Raw genomic sequence first — 16,490 nt, 5'->3', positions numbered from 1 at the left:
TGTTATTGCTAAACAAGGTTTACAGTATTTAATAAAACAATACACGGTCTTGCATACAGTAAATTATACATTACGAGAGAAGTGAGAGATCTCACAGTACAAAGTACAGTAGGTGGTTCTATGGTGATGTGGTCGCTTATTGTAATTGGCCAAGGGTACTGGTGGTCATAGGTGCCGATTCTGTGGGTGCTCAAGGGCCCGAGCACCCACGGAAATTGATGAGCACCCACAGTTTCGAGTCCTGCTGCTGGGCCACCGTATTAACTTGCTATATTGCGGCTGCAGCACCCACATCTCCAGACCGGCCACCTGGCAAATAGTATGCCAGGATGGTGGGAAGAGTGTATTCCGTCCGCGAAGTAATATGCGGACGTGGGCCAGCCAGCATGTGCATGCTCTGGGCGAGCTGTGGGGCTGAGTAGGGTGTGCTGTGCGACTTAGTAGCATTTATGTACCTGTACTGTGGGGGCATGTGGGTCCCACAAGTATTATAGGGTTCACATGGTGGGCCCACAGGTGTTACGCAGTACACATGTCGGGCCCACAAGTATTATATTATTCGGTACACATTGCGGGAACACTGGTGTTATACAGTACAATACTTACCATCCACGCTGGTTCCCGGCTGCTGCTGCTGCTGCTCCTCCCTGGCGTCCAGGGCGGTGGCCATGGTTTCAGACACTGCAACAGAAAAAAAAGACAAAATACAATTAACATACTGTACTGTACAGTAAATGGCTGGACCCCCAGATGGTATAAAGTACACAAGGTGTTATACCGCATGGCACATATGTGTGTCCCACAAGTATTATAGGGTTCACATGGTGGGCCCACAGGTGTTACACAGTACACATTTCGGTCCCACAAGTATTATATTATTCGGTACACATGGTGGGAACACTGGTGTTATACAGTACAATACTTACCATCCGCGCTGTGTCCTGCCTCCTCCTCGGGGGTGGTGCTGCTCTCCTCCTCCTCCTTGGCAGTGGCCTCCTGGGTGGTGGGGCGTGCACGCCGCCGCGGGCTGTGCTGCTGACTTGGTGGCACTGTGGAAAAGCAAACAAAAAAAAGTATATTTTGTAAATCACCTGTACTGTACAATGTATTACAGTATGACGCCACATGCATACATTACTGTACCTCCCAACATGACCCATTTTAGGAGGGACAAAATGCTCTGTTCCTTGACTTCCATGCCAGTGGCAGTTGCAGAGGGGAGCCCCACCAACTGCCACCCCAAACACCACAGTCCAGGACTCACTGTGTGGCTCCCCTATTTGAACTTTGGCTAATGGTGCAGTCCCACCTCTGCAACTGGCACTGGCAAGGAAGTCCAGGAGCAGAGCAGGTACAGTACAGTATGCCACATGTTCAAAAGTCAAAATCCATCTTTGTGTGTACAGCAGGCTACTGTATACAGTATGCACTGCACTGTACTGTACTTACAATGGCGTTGGCGCCTCTCCAGCGGCGTCATCCTGCTGATCTCTGTAAAAATAAGAAATACAGTATACAGTACTCACATTTAATTGCCCCATGAAAAAATGCACGCAAATACTGTACAACATGGCAATGAGAATGTAAGGACATGTAATGACCCCATGGCAACAGGCATGTAATGACCACATTGAAAACAAATACTGTAGGAAAACCCTCGTGCCAACCAACTGGCATGTAATCACCCCATGGCAAAAGGCATGTAAAGACCACTTTGCAAACAAATAATGTAAGAAATCCCTTGTGCCAACCAAGTAGCATGTAATCGCCCCATGGCAACAGGCATGTAAAGACCACATTGAAAACAAATACTGTTGGAAATCCTGTCTGCCAACTACAGAAGCAAGTAATCACCCCATGGCAACAGGCATGTAATAACCACCATGAAAACAAATGCTGTAGAAAATCTCTCGTGCCAACTAGCATGTGGCAACAGGCATGTAACAACCACATTGAAAACAAATGCTGTATGAAATCCCTTGTGCCAACTAGCATGTAATCACCCCATGGCAACAGGCATGTAAAGACCACATTGAAAACAAATACTGTTGGAAATCCTGTGTGCCAACTAGCATGTAATCACCCCATGGCAAAAGGCATGTAATGAACACATTGAAAACAAATACTGTAGGAAACTAGCATGTGGCAACAGGCATGTAATGACCACATTGAAAACAAATGCCGGCCCTAGGCATAGGCAAATTAGGCAAATTTCTAGGGCGTTTGGAATGCCTAGGGGCACCAGCAGCTAGGCATAAAATGATATGCAGCATGCCTATATTCTGTGTGTGAGTGAGGCTGTATCTACATATGAAATAGTGTACTCATGGAAATCACTGTAACATACTGTACCAGTGGCGTAACTATAGAGGGTGCAGGGGATGCAGTTGCTATGGGGCCCGGTGGCTTGGGGGCCCCAAGGAAATCCACTGCACCCTCTATAGTTCTCTCTATAGTGATCATCGTCTGGAATAATTACTTGTTGGACTGACGATGGAAGTAGGAGCCGAAGCCCCTGCATGCATAGACTCAGCAAGCCAAGCGAGTTCTGCTTCACAGATAAGGTGAGAGTGCTGTGCAGTGCCAAGTGCAGGCTGATCTCCCCTCGCCCAGGTTTTTCATTCCTCTTCTCCTCCCAGGGCTTCATCATGATTATGAGGGGTGTATGCTAAGCACAGCACACAGGTTGTAGCTCAGGCTCTCTACCTCCCACTATCCTTTCACCCTGCATCTATCACCATCCTACCACACTGTCTGTCTCTCTCCCCACTCCATACCACCCTTCATCCATCCATCCATCTATCTATCTATCTATCTATCTATCTATCTATCTATCTATCTATCTATCTATCTATCTATCTATCCCCATTCTACCTCACAGGTTCTCTCTCACCACTTCCTATCCACTCCCTATCGCCCCTGCATATCTATCTGTCCCCTCCCTACCTACATTCATTTCTCCATTCCCTCCCTACCACCCTGCGTCTCTCCATTCCCTCCCTACCACCCTGCGTCTCTCCATTCCCTCCCTACCACCCTGCGTCTCTCCGTTCCCTCCAGGGGCGGATTGGGAATTCAAACCAGCCCGGGAAATATTTTGAAGCAGCCCTAAAGTTAGAGGCGGGGCAGTCGGTTTGTTGCGCGCCGAAGGCGCGCCCGGTTTTTGGGGGCGTGGCCTATCAATATGGGGGTGTGGCCTATTTCAACGAGGCCACACCCGATTTTTGCCACTGTGGGGGCATGGCTAGTGGTTCTCTGAGCTGCTGGCTATGTCCCCAGCCCCTCAGGCTGCAGAATAGGCGCATGCGTACAGCATCTATTCTGCAGCCTGTGGGGCTGGGGAGACAGAGACAGGGTGGGGGGTGACAGAGGGTCTCCCAACTGTCCCCCACCCCCCTCCACACTGTGGGACACTGAGTATGGGCCACCTCCCTTGAGCACATTATGCACCATAACAAGAGGGCCCTTTTTTCTATAAAAAAACTGTACACCTTATGCCACACAGTATAAGCCAATATTCACATTATGACACATGGAATGATCCAAAATTCACAAAATGCCACACAGAATGCGTAAAAAAAAAGCTAAAGTTTACATTATGCAACGGAATGAGAAGACACAGGGGGAGAGGGGGTTGGTGCAGGGTGAGAGGGGTTGGCAATGTGGCAGGGTGTAAGAGAATGCAGGGAGGGAGGGGGGACGGAGGGTGGCATAGAATGCTGGGAGGGGAGATGCAGGGTGGCTGAGGACGAAGGGAGTGAGGAATTACACAGGGTGGCACAGGATGCAGAGTGTGAGGGGGGCATGGTGGCACAGGATGCAGGGTAGGAGGGGGAATGCAGAATGGCAGAGGATGCAGGGAGGGGAGTCACAAAGTGGTGGAGGATGCAGGGATGTGAGACAGTGATGCCCATTATACATATGCCACACACCGTGATGCCCATTATACATATGCCACACACTGTGATGCCCATTATACATATGCCACACACCGTAATGCCCATTATACATTTGCCACACACCGTAATGCCCATTATACATTTGCCACACACCGTAATGCCCATTATACATATGCCACACACCGTGAACCCAAGACGCTCCCGGGTAATGCTCCACTGGGAGCATTGCCCGGCAAGACGCCGGGAGCGCTGCCCAGCAACCTAAGACGCTGGGAGAGTTTCCCCCACATGACGCATCACACCGGTAGTGACATCAGACGTCGCTCGCCCCAGTACTGGGAGCTCCCGCACGCACCTCAGCACTGTTATATAAGGTATGTTTGATTTGTCTTATTTTATACACCTTGACAATCCCCAAAAAGTTGGTATTTCTCTCTAAAAATCGTTTCTATACAAAGACCTCCAGAGTGCCTCTTTTTGTTCATCCAATCACTGTATGTATGTATGTATGTATGTATGTATGTATAAATATATATATATATATATATATATATATATATATATATATATATATATATATATATATATATATATATATATATATGAAAACATATGCATCTACATTTCGGGGAATGCAATCCCCTTCATCAGGATACAGTAGTGTACAAGTGAACTGTTTATATAGCATATCTTACCACGTGTGAAGATCACCAGGTCCATTGCTTCGCCGCCCGCAGCCCCGTCGCGTCTGTGACCGGCGCTGGACTTCCGCTTCCGGCTCACCTGACGTCGGCGCGCCCGGCGGCGTTGCCTTGGAAACCCTGACACAACAACAAATAACAGTGAATATCACAGTGAAACAATCGTGCGTACAATAAGAACCCGTGCCAACAGGTACTGGGTATAAGTGCTATTGTGCATGTAAACATTCTGTTGCTGACATAAAGATTTAAAAGCAGGTGCAAAAACTGGACTAACTACCTTTGAGGCTGACAAATTAAATGAAAAATAAGAAAATTATAAAAAACACAGACTTAATTCCCTAGCACTGGTGGAATTTATATACAAATATATATACCACATCTTATGGAAAAGCTATTAGATTAGACACAACCCATTCTCCTAATCCCTCCTCTCCTATGTGAAGCATTAGGTTGACCAAAAGTAATGATTTGTGCAAGGGCCTAGTGTCTCATTTAGCCCCTTTGGTCGCAGCGTATCCAGTCTAAATATCCATTTAGATTGTAATTGCAGCAATTTTTTGGATCTGTCTCCACCTCTTATTGATTTGGGTATGTGGTCTATTATTTTATGTTTTAATGTGCCCATGCCATGTTTGGCATCACCATAAAAATAATAATAAACATCAAATATGGTGATGGCCATTTTACACATTGTTGCTGGGGCACGGATGGGAGGAGGATGACGTCATCAACTTGCGTCTCCACCAGCGTCGCCGATCAGCCGGCACCTCCCGTCCTGTGGCTTCCAGCGATTATTCACTTGGGGATTTGTCTATAAAGGTATTTTATGTTTGTATGTTGCTAATATGAATTGAAAACAGTTTAATAAAATAACAAACGTTGTCTACAAGCTGCTGCTTGCGGAGCATTTATTTCTATCATCACAGAGCCCGAGTGCCGCACCTCTGCTCGATTTTATATATATATATATATATATGTATATATATATATATATATATAAATAGAAGTGATGTGAATAAATCAGCGGCACTCAAACGGGTTTTTTCAAAGTGAATATATTTCCAAAAAATCGGACCAACGTTTCGGGGTCTTAATCACCCCTTTGTCAAGGTGCAAGTGATATCACTTGCTAATATATGAACAAATTCAGCAAGATTAATGAGTATACATTGCGTTACCTTAAATAGAGCAAATCTGGGTACTTGTTTAGTTTCACGGCGGCAGATGCGATCTCGCACGATTTTGTACCTGTTCACAACCCCACTATCCACTACGCATGGAGTTGATTTTATACAGTGTGGCGAGCGCAGCGAGCCACCGAGCCCGAAGGGTGGTGAGCCCCGCGAGGGGCCGCGGATTACTTTACATGTATTACACGTCCCCTAGCGGGGATCGCTGCGCTCGCCACGGAATACATGTAAAGTAATCCGCGTCCCCTCGCGCCCCGCTTCGAGTTCACCACACTATATAAAATCAATACCATACGTAGTGGATAGTGGGGGTATGAACATGTACAGAATCGCATCGCATGCAAATCGCATGCGATATCTGCCACCGTGAAACTAAACAAGTACCCAAATCTGTACTAAAAGGTGCAGGCCAGGACTGGGGCAGGAAGGACATGTTGTAAGCCGCTTCTGGGTCCGCCACTGATGACATCAAGAGGTGTATGTCCATTGCCACGGAGTCCCTAAACGGCGTCAGGGCATGTCAGATGCACCTTTCACTACAGATTTGCTCTATTTAAGATAACGCAATGTATACTCGTTTATCTTGCTGTGTTTGTTAATCTGCATATATATATTAACATGTAGCATGTACAGTCTTGAGAAAAGGGAAACATTGGCCTCAAATGTACAGGAAAGTGTCAAGGTGTCACTCTGCATTGAACCGCGGGAGGAGCTGCGTGCGGCCGCGCATGCGCAGCAGCCCTCCCGCAGCCATCTTTAATCCTGTAAAAGTGACAGCCGCGGCCATATTTGGTGTGGGCATGAAAGGGATGCTGCGGCTGCGGCCGCTAACCAATGTGTTAGTGCGGTCTGCGGCCCAGCCAGGGGGTGCCCGGCCCACCGGAAAATGGTAGACACCGAGGGATATTAGACAGGTGGACGGGACGCCAGCCTCCCGCGCCACGCTTACCTGTGTTGGAAAAAGTTAAAAAAATTTCCAGTGACTTTGTCTACTGCCCATCAGCTCACCTGCCCTTCCATCAGCCTTAGCCCCATCTGTGTGTGTATATATATATATATATATATATATATATATATATATATATACACATACATACATACACATATATACATATACACATATATTTATACACATATTTACATATATACATATTTATATGCATATATATATATATATATATATATATTATACATAATATATATATATATATATATATAAATATATATGTATATATACACTTTACTGAGGCCACAAGTTATTACTGCTGCCAGTGCCACCCACTGCCATTTACCCGCCTCCTGTAGCAGCCGGGCGCCGTCAGTAAGGCAGACAGTCCTGTCACAAGCTGGCTTCACAAGCTGGCTGCTGACAATTTCTGCTGCCGCAATTTGGATCCGGCTCCCCAGCGCTGCTGCTGGGGAGGATCACGCTGGCAGCGCAGCCATTCTGCCGACGTCGGACCGCGGGAGCGGCTGTGTGCGCCCGCGCATGCGCACCAGCCCTCCCGCGGCCATTTTAACTTTGGAAAACGCGAGGCTGGCCGCGGCCATCTTCAATGAGGGCACAGTGCCGCGGCCCAGCACAGAGATGCCGCGGCGCAGCCCAGTTAGGGAGGGACGGGTAGGCGGCCACTTAAGCAATAAAATGTGCCGGCCCACCGGGAAACGGCCCGGTTTCCCGGTGGGCCAATCCGCCCCTGGTTCCCTCCCTACCACCCTGCGTCTCTCCATTCCCTCCCTACCACCCTGCGTCTCTCCATTCCCTCCCTACCACCCTGCGTCTCTCCATTCCCTCCCTACCACCCTGCGTCTCTCCATTCCCTCCCTACCACCCTGCATCTCTCCATTCCCTCCCTACCACCCTGCGTCTCTCCATTCCCTCCCTACCACCCTCCGTCTCTTCATTCCCTCCCTACCACCCTGCGTCTCTCCGTTCCCTCCCTACCACCCTGCGTCTCTCCGTTCCATATGCAGGTACAGCCACAGTTGTACACAGAATATCGGCATGCCGCATATTATTGTAATCATCAAAAACTCCTTGTGTGTCCTGGTCACATAGCAATGCAAATAAGATGAATTTTCAGCTAAAAATGTTAGCAGAACTGGCCAGGAGCTGCTTGGCCTATTGAGACAAGATGTACAGTACTGTATGAGTAAACATCTGTATCCAAGCAGAGGCAGAGGTCACAGTGAGCAGAGGCAGAAGTCACAGTGTTAGCGGCTGTGCGAGTGCTGTCTGCAGGTGGGCTGGTTGTGCAATAGTGTTCGGTATACAGTATGAGGGGTGCTGGGAAAGGGGAGCAGGGTCAGAGGTAGAACTAGTGGCGGTGCTAGGGGGCACCAGCCAAAATCTTGCCTACAGTAGGGCGTCATTTAGGCTGGGCCAGCTCTGGACCACATTGAAAACAAATGCTGTAGGAAATCACCCATGGCAACAAGCATGTACTGTACAGCATAGTTGCCTACCCTCCTGCATTCTGCAGGAGACTCCCTGAAATACTGTAGCAGCAATCTCCCTCTCTCCCTCATTAGTCTAGCAATCTCCCTCATTTCACCTAACCCAGATTACATTGTTAAATGTTTTGGGGAAAAAAGGAATGAGAGAAAGATACTGTACTGTACATTTACATTGAATCATCAGTGCCATTTCCCTGCACTTTACCACGTACTGTATAGTACTGTAGCTCTTACTAACTGCTTTGGGGCTCATCTACATTTGGATATAATATACTGTACATTATAAAATGACTATTTTAAAAGATTCCTCTCAGATGTAGCAGTACACACCCACGCTTCTACTGTAGGTGCCACGTTCACAATCTCTTTTCACAATATCTCCATATACAGTATGGAACTAGACGGGCCCTTTGGGTGGAGCATGACATGCCCTCTCAACCTGTGCAAAATTCTACTACCAACTATAATCTCCCTGAAACTCATTTTCAAAAGTAGGCAAGTATGCTGTACAGTAATCAGCACATTAAAAACAAATAGGAAATCCCCAATGGCAACAAGTAGAAAATACAGCACCCAATACTGTACAGTACTTACATTCCCTTAGGGAGTCCAGCAGTTGGGGGTCCCGAAGGACCAGGTCGCTCCATCGGCGCTGGAGGGCCCTCACTGTCCTGTCCCTCCGGAAGCGCACCTTAATGGCTTGGCTTGCCTCCTGGTAGGCCTTCAACAACCTCTCGGTTGGAGACCAGGGGCCTGTCCCGCCAAGCCACCAGGATGAGGAGCTCTCCTCTTCTGAAGGGCCTTGCTCTTCTTGCTGAGCGTTCTGCCATAGTTACTGTATGTCTTCTGCAGTAGCTCAGCAATAAAGATGGCGCCCTCACGTGCGTCCTGTGCGGAACAAGCGTCGCACGCCACTGAGTAGTGAGTACAGTAGTTTATCACTGGCCAATCAGCTCCTACAGTAACTGTGAATTTACTGTACTGTACATGCTTGGCTTGAATAAATGACAGGTGCTGTACAGCACAGTAATGTACTTTACTACAGTATACAGTAGCAGCTGATTGACCACTGATAAAAACCAGACATTGTATCACTTCAACGAGCTTACTTAATCTACAGTACCACTGTATACTGTACATGACTGTCACAGTACTGTATGTAAAAGTAAAATGATCCCTTTACGAATCAGTGACTTCCTGTGAATGTCATAACACCAAAATGTGGCCACCTTTAGAACAATATACTGAGACGCATTAGCGTCCGTGCCGCTCCAGTATAGTACCCGTGTAGACGCTCAAGTGTCCATGCAAATTTAGACGCCTGGAAAGCCTTGGTAACCGGAATTTTTGATGTGTGTTAAAACTACAATACTGTACTAGCCAAAGGCCAGCACCTTTCAACAAAACCAATGAGACGTACAATACAGTACAGTATAATTTAATGTAATGATTCTGTACGCAATTCAATGTCATTTTATTTATTAGTGTGTACACTATCTATAGAACAGTACAGCTTGCTGGACACAGCACAATAGTAGTAAAGTACTTTACTGTAGTACCCTGCCATAATAACAGCAAAAGCATCTCATTACTGGAACGTCTGTGCAACTGGGTCGCAAGAGCATCCGTCAGAGACGCTCCTTCGTGTCAAACAAATGCAGCGCCTCTCTGCCCGCGTCAGCATGATCCTCTCCTTCAAAGAGATGGGATCATACTCGTGCCGGCGGTGTGAGAGAGGCGCTGACTAGGCTTGCCAGGGACAATAAATTATTTACTGTAGTTCCTGCGCTTCATGCACTCGCTGCAGCACAAATTTTACACATACGCAATGAGGTTTTCAAAAGTGACATCTGGTGGATGATCACTGGTATTGCACTCATCCGGAGACGCCACGGCGAATCGCCAAGCATTTAAAATGTATTGCGATGGCGGGCGCCGTGGCCCGCCATGGCCAGCTGGCGGAACTCTCGCCATAGTTAGAAAGGATGAGACCCGCTCCATCTGTACTCCCCATATTTGCATGGGTTTCCTCCGGGTACTCCGGATTCCTCCCACAATCCAAAAATATACTGGAAGGTTAATTGGCTCCCAACACAATTATATTTGAATGTGTGTGCATGTTTATGTGGTAGGGAATATAGATTGTAAGCTCCACTGGGCTCCACTCTGTAAAGCGCTGTGGAATATATGTGCGCTATATAAATAACTGATAATAAATAAATAATAATTACATACAGTATACAGCACAATAATCGCATTACCTGGAGCATTTTTTTATGATTTCTTAGGCTGCTTGTGTTTGGATTTCTGGATGTATAAAGCCGAAAGTCATGCAGAGAATGTGCTATGGCATAGACAGCTCTGTACACTTGGTATGTGATGCCAAAGCTATGAGTGTAATAGTTAGCATTGCTCAGGGTACGTAACTGTACACTCTCATTGCAGCTGAGAAGTTTATTGTTATACTCAGCTTCAATTATTGTATTGAGTGAAGAATTGGACGTTAAGCAGTTCTTATACAATGCAAGTATGTACTCTAGTAATAGGTCATTGGGGCGATTTGTGCGGCTGGCCTCCTCTAGGAACCGCTTCAGTCCCGGCATCGTTTTGGTGATGGGTGAGAACACCAGACTTCCATGTAAGAATGCCCTATACTTTGTAGACAAAATCAATTGAACATTCGCATTCATCGGTAAGATGAAGGTCTTCTCATGGCCACCAGTACATCGTTGTTCAATGAAAACTAATGTATACAATGAAATTGCTCCACAAAATACAACAATTCGGGATGTTGAATTGTTAAAAGTTTGCATGTTTATCTTGGGAATTGTGTAGTATTCATTTCCACTATCCGTTGGTATCTTTAGAATAAACTCAATGCAGACACCATGGACAACAGACACTTTCTTTAGCTCCTGACTCTGTTTGTCACCATCATCATCATCAGAGGCAATTACACCAATCCATGTCCAGCCAAAATGTCTGAGCAACTGAGCAATGGCCAGGTACTGGGTCTGGTCACTGGGAAGAGTTTGGAAAAATGACGGATAGATGTTCTTGTTGGTTAGAACAGGATCTGTTGCCCCATAGCTGATCTATGTGATGTAATCAGAGTAATACACAGTTATTGTTGTAGCCCCTGTGTACCCCTATACTATCAGCAATACAGGATGAGAATTATGTTATATTTTTTATGTCAACAGAAATACATGCTTACAGCTCTACTTTCACTATTATGTAGCTAGTGATACAATCAACCTAATAAAGAAGCTTACGTGTACAGAAAGATACAAAAGAGGTCATTATAGACAATATATCCCCATCACAAACACCCCCATTTTATTACATTGTTTACCAATCTAAGGGGCAGATTTATTAATCTTGGAGAAGAGATAAACTGGAGATAAATCGGAGAAAAGGTAAAAGGAGATAAAGCACCAGCCAATCAACTCCCAAATGTCTTTTTCAAACACAGCTGATTGGCTGTGCTTTATCTCCTTTTACCTTTTCTCCACTTTATCTCCAGTTTATCTCTTCTCCAAGATTAATAAATCTGCCCCTATATCTTTTAAAGACCTTACTCACACATACTTACACCACCAACCTCCATATTGATTGCCCTCTTCCATAATGTCCTCAATGAGAATTAATATCCTAGTTGCATGCGGAATTGATAAGACAAAAAGCGAGTATTGTGAGAACCCATGACTTCTGAGAATTTTCTTTGTCAAACTAAATGAAGTACAGTAGAAATAGATACTATAAATAGATAGATGCTACAGGCAATGCCCATGATCATGTTCTGTAGGTACAGTAAGTGCCAACCTTTGTCCCTGGATCTCCATAATCCTTGCATTATTTAGGTAGTCATCATGCTCGCATCCAGTGCACTGTTTTGAAGCAGGTTTTACTAATGATGTGTACTCATACATCATTGCTTCAGTTGGGCTAAAGATCCTCTGGCCACCATCTTGCTGAAGTCCACCAATCCCTACACAGGACCCAGGTCAGCCAATAATCAGCTGAGCCCAGGAAATCCCATAGACTGTTGCCAGTACATTGCTAACCTTCCAGTTAGAAGGATCTGTGCCATGAGCTCCAGCTAATCCATGAATAAGCACCATTGATATTCTCCAGATCAAGTCTGCAGTTAACCTGTTCAGCTCCAATCCATTCTATTTGGTCATTATCCGGCCATGTCTGCAGGTAACTTCTTCACCTCCAGCCCACTCTTTTTGGTCATTCACCGTATCAAGGGCTTGATTTTGATCTGATTGCATGTTAAAACGGGGGAGCAATGTTTAAGGTCTCGTCTACTGCAATTACATTTTTGGATGTTCGCATTGAGAAGGTTGGTAGTTCCCTCAAAACTAACCTTTTTGTCAAGCCCACTGATCGTAATATATTTTTACCCCCCCTCTAGTTTTCATCCCTTCATACCAAAAAGGTTACCCCTTTCCCAGTTTTTGAGGGTGAGGAGAATTTGTAATAAAGATGCATAGGCAGAAAAGCAGTTACACATTATGATAGACAAATTCGTACCTTGATACAAAGTATTGAAGAAAAAACTGAGGCCCTTTGGGTGACCATAGAAACAGGGGAGAAGGTGATTCTTCGTATAGGGGTGATCTACAGTCCACCAGGTCAGGAAGAGGAACTTGACAAGAGCCTATTGCAAGACATCAATAAAATGGCATTAAAAGGAGAGGTGATAATCATGGGAGACTTTAATCTGCCTGATGTAAACTGGGAGCTGCCTGTTGCAAGTTCCACGAGAAGTAGGGACATTCTGAATTCCTTGCAAGGAGCATCCCTCCAGCAATTGGTGAGGGAGCCCACTCATAAGAACGCAATATTAGACTTAATACTTACAAATGGAGACAGAATATCTCCCATCTCCCATCAAGCAGTATGGTTCAAAATAAAGACAGAGACCTACTGTACTTATCGCACACAAAAACAAAGGTGTTAGATTTTAGGAAGGCTGATTTTGTAGAGATGGGAAACTCTGTAAGGGATTCTTTGGCAGAGTGGAGGAACTTGGAAGGAGTGCAGGAGAAGTGGGAAAAATAAAAAAGTGCAATACTGAAAGCAACAGAGCTTTGTGTCAAAAAAGTTAGGAAAAATCCCAAGGAAAAGGAAGGCATTGTGGTTTGCGATAGACGTAGCAAGTATTGTGAAAGCAAAAAAGTTGGCCTTTAATAAATTTAAGCAGACGCAGAATAATGAGGACAAAGAGGTGTATCTTTTTAAACAGAAGGAGGCTAAGAAGGTAATCAGATGTGCAAAAGCACAGGCTGAAGAGAAAATGTCCCAGTCAGTGGGTAAAGGGGGGAAACCTTTTTTAGGTATATAAGTGAAAGGAGAAAATAAAAAAGTGGAATAATAAGACTAAAGACAGAGTTGAAGTCTTCTTGAGGGGGAAAATGTAATAGCAGATCATATTAATAACTATTTCTGCTCAGTATTCACTGCTGAAAGAGAGGGGAAGGGGCCACAGTTAAGTTGCAAGAATATTTTATGTAGAGAGAAAAACGGACTGTTCTATGGGAGGCACACTAATGCAAATTTAATAAAACTTAACTTTTAATTAAATTATTATCAAATTCCCTTTTAATATGTCGAGTGAAATAACTGAAATAAAGAAGTTAACATCACAGACAAACACAAAACATACACACATATATAGTGCTCAAATTAAATAAAGAGGTGTATTAAAACCACAGTGACGTATTATTGAGAGATATTATGTCAATTATCGCACGACCTCTGCAGAACTACAGTTGTATGATATAGACTTTATTGGCTTATATGTCTTATGGCATTTTAATTTGGGAGATTCGAAAAAATTATTACAACAGACAGCTGTCCAATCATTGGATGAATACTGTGCTTGAACCCACACACTGAGGTATTTTACCGGTATACCATAAATGTTATCTTTGTTGGAGCTCCAATTTTCCCTCCTTACTCGAGGGGGCTCAGTCTCCCACTTGTTCTGGTAAGCTGGGCAGCTTGTCAGCTCTCAAGTGTATGGTAAGTATTGTATATATTAATGAGTGTTGGATATAATCCAATAATACTTTGCTGCCACCTAGTGGTTAGCACATAACAACACACATCTCCATACTTGCAGTATGATACTATTCAAATGAATTGCTCAGTAAAATATTCTGGGCAAATGATCTGATAAATAGGTGCAGACTGTTTGCTCATATGCTGCTACCTATTGGTCTCCTCAAATTACCTGCACCCTAATGGGTATGCAGTAATGCCTATTATCTGAGTTCTGCAATAGTTTAAATTATACTAAGTCTCCCACTTGTTCTGGGAGGCTGGGCAGCTTGCCAGCTCTCAAGTGTATGGTAAGTATTGGGTATATTAGTAAGTGTTGGATATAATCCAATAATACTTTGCTGCCACCTAGTAGTTAGCACATAACATATGCTGCTACCTATTGGTCTCCTCAAATTACCTGCACCCTAATAGGTATGCAGTACTGTCTATAATCTGAGTTCTGCAATAGGTTAAATTATGCTAACACATATCTTAATAATACAATCCTTTCCTACACGTGTTTCACCTAATTAACAGCTTTCTCAAGAAAGAATAGTCAGAAAACTGAGGGAGAAACAAGTACATTTACATAGGAGTCCTCGCAGAACTCTCAAAACTGAGAGTGGATAAATCAATGAGGCCAGATGGGATACATCCAAGGATACTAAAAGAGCTTATAGGGGAGCTGGTAAAACCAATTACAGAATTATTAAACCAGTCACTAGCTACTGGAGTAATCCCAGAGGCCTGGAAAACAGTGAATGTAGTCCCACTGCACAAACGTGGAAGAAAGGAAGAGGTAAGCAACAATCGACCAGTGAGCCTTAGTAGTAGTAGGGAAATTGATGGAAACACTCTTAAAACAAAGAGTTGTAGAATATCTCAAAACCATCAATTTACAGGATCCGAAACAGCATGAGTTTACTGGGGGAAGATCATTTCAAACAAATCTTATTGACCGGGTGACTAAAGTAATAGATGAAGGTGGGGCTGTAGATGAAGCTTACCTAGACTTTAGTAAAGCTTTTGACACTGTCCCACATTGCAGACTGTTAAATAAATTTAATAGCTTGGGATTGGATTTTAAGATAGTTGAATGGATAAGAGCGTGGTTGTAGAAAGGAAAACAGAGAGTTGTAGTAAACAGAGTACAGTGAAAGGAGGGAAAGGTTACAAGTGGGGTACCCCAGGGATCTGTACTTGGACCAGTGCTTTTTAATATCTTTATTGGTGATATTGCAAATGGAATTGAGGGTAAAATGTGCCTTTGTGCAGATGACACAAATGTATGCAATAGGGTGGACACACCAGGAGGGGGTAAAACAAATGATTAATGATCTAGGTAGATTAGAGGAATGGTCAAGACCATGGCAACTACAGTTTAATGACAAAAAATGCAAAATCCTGCACTTGGGTCTCAAAAATCCAAAGACTAAATCTATATAATAAGTTGAAGATTGTGTGTGTGTTTGCGTGCGTATTTGCGTTTCTGTTGCATTGCGGACACACCGTGGCACTCAGAGCCACCAAACTCAGCAACAAGATACCTCTGGACCCAGTGGTGTGCACCTCGAAGCATTTTCGGGGAAATTTCACTTAGAAATAAAAAAAAACACCAAGTTTTAAATTGCCTTCATTGATTATCTGGGAAAAAGATCGAAGATCTGGGAAACCGTTGATGAAGGAACACCTGATTTCATTGCTGTCATTGAGTATGAATGACACATTCTAACATTATGGTGAAGGCTTTAAACAATTAGGAATAATTGAGGATATACATAGACCACACATAACACACACACACGTACACATTATACACGCACACACACAGTACACCACATACACACACATAGCACACAATACACACATATATACGTAGCGCACCTCACACACTTACACATTGGAGAGATACACACAACAAAACACACACATAACACACCACATGCAGTACAACACAAACCCATATACACACCCAAAAACAGTACAACAAACATTGTGCAGATACAGAAACACACAGAACACACACACACTTAAACATTGCCAGGATACACACAGTACACTACACACACATATATACCTAGTGCACCTCACAAACTTACACATTCGACAGATACACACAACACACACACATAGCACACCACGCACAGTACAACCCACACTCATATTCACTACAACACACACTC

General features: G+C 44.4%; 1 protein-coding gene across 1 annotated transcript in view; it reads right to left on the bottom strand.

Annotated features, from left to right (window-relative positions):
* LOC146069234 (vomeronasal type-2 receptor 26-like) overlaps positions 1 to 16,490 on the bottom strand; it is a 52,604-nt gene that overhangs the window by 21,718 nt on the left and 14,396 nt on the right. Inside the window, exon 3 of the mRNA XM_083179294.1 lies at positions 10,512 to 11,345. Coding sequence (XP_083035420.1) covers positions 10,512 to 11,345 — 834 coding nt within the window. The remainder of the gene's footprint in view (positions 1 to 10,511; positions 11,346 to 16,490) is intronic.

Source organism: Crinia signifera, chromosome 1, assembly GCF_055691185.1.
Source record: "Crinia signifera chromosome 1, ASM5569118v1, whole genome shotgun sequence".
In the NCBI taxonomy this organism is placed as follows: domain Eukaryota; kingdom Metazoa; phylum Chordata; class Amphibia; order Anura; family Myobatrachidae; genus Crinia; species Crinia signifera.
The sequence above is the reverse complement of the archived record's forward strand: the minus strand, read 5'-3'. Positions and strand labels throughout refer to the sequence as shown.